At 33.4% G+C, this 4,015-nt stretch overlaps 2 protein-coding genes across 2 annotated transcripts in view; both read right to left on the bottom strand.

Annotated features, from left to right (window-relative positions):
• Positions 1-1,429, bottom strand: part of LOC106467533 (oxysterol-binding protein-related protein 8-like) — a 113,877-nt gene extending 112,448 nt beyond the window's left edge. The window contains exon 1 of the mRNA XM_022395729.1: positions 341-1,429. The gene's annotated coding sequence lies outside the window, so the exon portion shown is untranslated. The remainder of the gene's footprint in view (positions 1-340) is intronic.
• Positions 1,077-4,015, bottom strand: part of LOC106467532 (hyccin-like) — a 21,094-nt gene continuing 18,155 nt past the window's right edge. The window contains exon 6 of the mRNA XM_013927896.1: positions 1,077-1,765. Within this exon, the coding sequence (XP_013783350.1) occupies positions 1,077-1,765 (689 nt within the window). The remainder of the gene's footprint in view (positions 1,766-4,015) is intronic.

Here is a 4,015-nt window from a genome sequence, read left to right as displayed (position 1 = left end):
ATCAGTTGAAACTTTTATTACATTACCAAACCTGAATGTTTGAATACTGAATCCTGAATATTTGAATAAAGTTTCTACTGACCATTACATTACCAAACCTGAATATTTGAATAAAGTTTCAACTGATCATTACATTATCAAACCTGAATGTTTGAATATTGAATAAAGTTTCTACTGATCATTACATTACCAAACCTGAATGTTTGAATAAAGTATCTACTGATTATTACATTACCAAACCTGAAATTTGAATAAAGTTTCTACTGACCATTGAATATTGAATAAAGTTTCATTCTATAAGTGTACCATTCGGAATTACCATCAACCACCAAGTGTTTACTTTTTCCATTCTATAAGTGTATCATTCAGAATTACCATCAACCATCAAGTGTTTACTTCTTCCATTCTATAAGTATATTATTACCAGGAGCTCCCCACTATTTTTACCGTCTCCACCATGCAAGTAGCAAAATAACAATCAGAATGACAACCATACTGCAAATAATTTGATCCTCCTAAATCTATTAGTGTATTTTTAGTATCACTGTCAAATGTTAACTTTAATAACCTTATCCTCTTCTATAAAGAAATTAACAATCCTCCTGAACTCAAATATTCAATTCTCCACTAGGACATGTGCACTAATTTCAACAGGTGAAAGACGGTGGAACTTACAAATAGTGAGAGAACTATGCAATATCTTACAAATATGAAAGTAAGACACATTCTCTATATAAAAACTAACACTTCATGGTGCATTGGATAAGTTTACATTTAAGTGATAAGAGTCCAGCCACCAGTAGTGACACCACAACAATCTACAGAGTAAGGCCTAGAGGAAAGTCCTGAGAAAAGAGAAATTTTTGGCTCTGAAATATACAGGCATATGACATTTTCATACAGTGGCACTAAATGCATTTTTTACATGGGGGGTACTCTAAATATATATATCAATATAACTATTTATATATATATATCTTATACTCATAACTATATACATGATACACACAACGAGATTTTCCAGTCCAGTTCCCTCTCTTTGTACCGAGAAAAAAATATACAGAGAGAGAAAGAGGTCAGACAACTGTCTGGTAATTCACACTGTTGCCACTATTACTAGCTTCAATTTCCCGTTTGTGGCTGGCTGGTTGAAGTAGAAGTTTGGTCTCACCACTCTCACTTTTTGTGGCATCTCCATTGTAACACTCCATGTCCCAGCCCTCCGAGTCTGCTGATACCGTGTTGTTAGCTAAGGCTGAGTCCATCATAAACAAGGACTCTTCTTCTGGAATGTTATCAATGTGGTTCTTCTTTTCGCTCAGGCTTACCGAAACACTGGCATCATCTTTGTTAGAATTCATAGGATTGGCTGCATTTAAGGTGTTGATTGAAAGGTGATCAGTGTTATTCGAGGTCAAACTGGCCTCACTACCATTTCTTGCTATGGCTTTTTCTTTGCTGCTCCCAGCATCTGGAGTCCAATTTTTAAGATTTGATTTAAGACTTCCTTCTTGATCTTTTACTTTTGGGTCATTATTAACATCATTTGCGACATCTTTTTCTTTTTTAGATTTAGATTTATCTTTACGTAGCTGAAGGACAGGTAGTCTGGAGGCAATGGATGCACTTCCATTCTCTGAACTGTTTTTATCTTTCCCTTTGGCTGATCCCTTTTCAAAATCATCTTGCTCTTCTGTGATGGCCGTCAACTGTTGGCTTCCACTGGAAGAGCCTTCTTCCTTTGGCGACTGAATTGGAATGTCATCTAAAACAAGATAACTAAACCATTACTTATGAAGTTTTCAATTAGAAAAAGACCATCAACAGAAGTAAATCATCACTTTTGTGAACATTTCAAACAGAATTATAACATCAAACATACGTTTCAAACAGAACCTGACCATTACTTACGAACATTTCAAACAACAGAGGTATACCATCAGTTGTGAAATTTCAACAGAACTAATCACTTACATTTTAAACAACACTTGTGAATATTCAAACACACCTAAAGAATCATACTTTTTACTTATGAATATTCCAAGCATAAGCTTCTTCTAGCAATGTGAAAAGTACACAACACATCATAACCACTTACAAATAATGCCCTTATATGCTTCCTTTGAAAATATTTGTGATTTAGCTTCCTTTGTTGAAATACAAACGTGCAAGGAGACAAAATCTGTTTCTATAATATATGAAAGAAATTAAAAAATATGCACAGTTTGCACAACACTTTCAATATTTACAACAACATCAGTCAGGAAATAAGTTGCTGATTAGTCTTGCGAACACAAAACAACTGGTTAGAAGAAAAAAACACAAAGAAAGAAGGAATATATTTATAGCTATTTTATTGTTTCACTACATACTTCAAATTAAATTAAGCAACAAAGCAGGAAAACCAAAAAAAAAATATGGCAATCATTGCTGTTTGGATACAAAAATATTTGAAAGAACACTGAACAAATCCTTCATCTTCATACATTAGAAACTTATATCAACACTTTGAATATTACATAATATAAGATTATTGCTATAAGTTATTATTAATCACCTTTCATTTAAAGTGACACTAAACTTGGTAAAAATACACTTAATGAAAAGAACAACAGATTTAAACCACTCTTAAACAGTTTGGCAAAACAATAATAACTTGTAAAATATATAGGGTATTATATTTTATTAAGACTACAGTTGAAACAACTCTGGATGACCAATTTTCAATTAAAAGCAATCTACAGCCTATATTAATTAATATTGCATGTTTGTCCACAAACTTCTCCCAGGACCAAACTTGGTAAGTGAAGTTGAGGATTGCCCGATGATGTCTTTACCTATATGACATAGCCTCCTATGAAGCGAAGGGAGGGGGGGGGTAATACTCTCAAAAGGTAACCCATCCTGATTTAAAGGAGGCCTAGTAGGTATGAAGGGTCATTGAATTAAAAAAAAAGACACTAGATTGTGTGTTCTTGGGCACCTGTTTGTAAACCCCATTCATATTTGTACTTTTAACCATGCTCACATACTAGAAGTGAATGTCCTGTGGTTTCTTTTCTTTTAGGTGTGGACCTCTCACAAGGTAGCTTGATTGGTACTTTGGAAATCATGAGGGGTGTGTGTGTGTGTGTGCTTTGAAACATGCAGCAAAAAGTGGGTATTTGATGCTACTTAACAGAATAATACTAGAGAATTTTCTTCAATGGGAGTGTTATTCATCTGAGAACTACAGAAAGTTGTACAGATAGATATAACTATATATATATATATTGGAACGAAAAGGATCAGACTATAATTTTACAATTACTGGGTTACGAGCTAGCTACACAGAACAAGAGTATCATAAATTATTAATTTCTATGCTACTGGATGACTAAATTGACTGGTATTCTCCCTCTGTAATTGGTCCCCGTTCTTCTAAACTATATTCTATATAATTTTGTACAAGGAGAAACCATTACTCATGATACCATGTCTGACAATGTTAAACACATTTCTTACCCATTACCATGTTATCAAACCATGTCAAAGTGTTTACTTCTTCCGGTGGTTGATGGTAATTCTGAATGATACACTTTTAGAATGGAAGAAGTAAATACTTGATGGTTGATGGTAATTCTGAATGATACACTTATAGAATGAGAAAGTAAATACTTGGTTGATGGTAATTCTGAATGATACACTTATAGAATGGAAAAAGTAAACACTTGGTGGTTGATGATAATTCTGAATGATACACTTATAGAATGGAAGAAGTAAACACTTGATGGTTGATGGTAATTCTGAATGATACACTTATAGAATGGAAAAAGTAAACACTTGGTGTTTGATGGTAATTCTGAATGATACACTATGAGAATGAGAAAGTAAACACTTGGTGGTTGATGGTAATTCTGAATGGTACAGTTTTAAATTGGAGTGAATAAACAGTTGGTAATTGATGGTAATAACACCCTATGATACATTACTAATGTGCGATGTATCATGTTCATATTCAGAATTACTTTCAGTG

This window comes from Limulus polyphemus, unplaced genomic scaffold, assembly GCF_000517525.1.
Source record: "Limulus polyphemus unplaced genomic scaffold, Limulus_polyphemus-2.1.2 Scaffold2650, whole genome shotgun sequence".
Classification (NCBI taxonomy): Eukaryota; Metazoa; Arthropoda; class Merostomata; order Xiphosura; family Limulidae; genus Limulus; species Limulus polyphemus.
The sequence above is the reverse complement of the archived record's forward strand: the minus strand, read 5'-3'. Positions and strand labels throughout refer to the sequence as shown.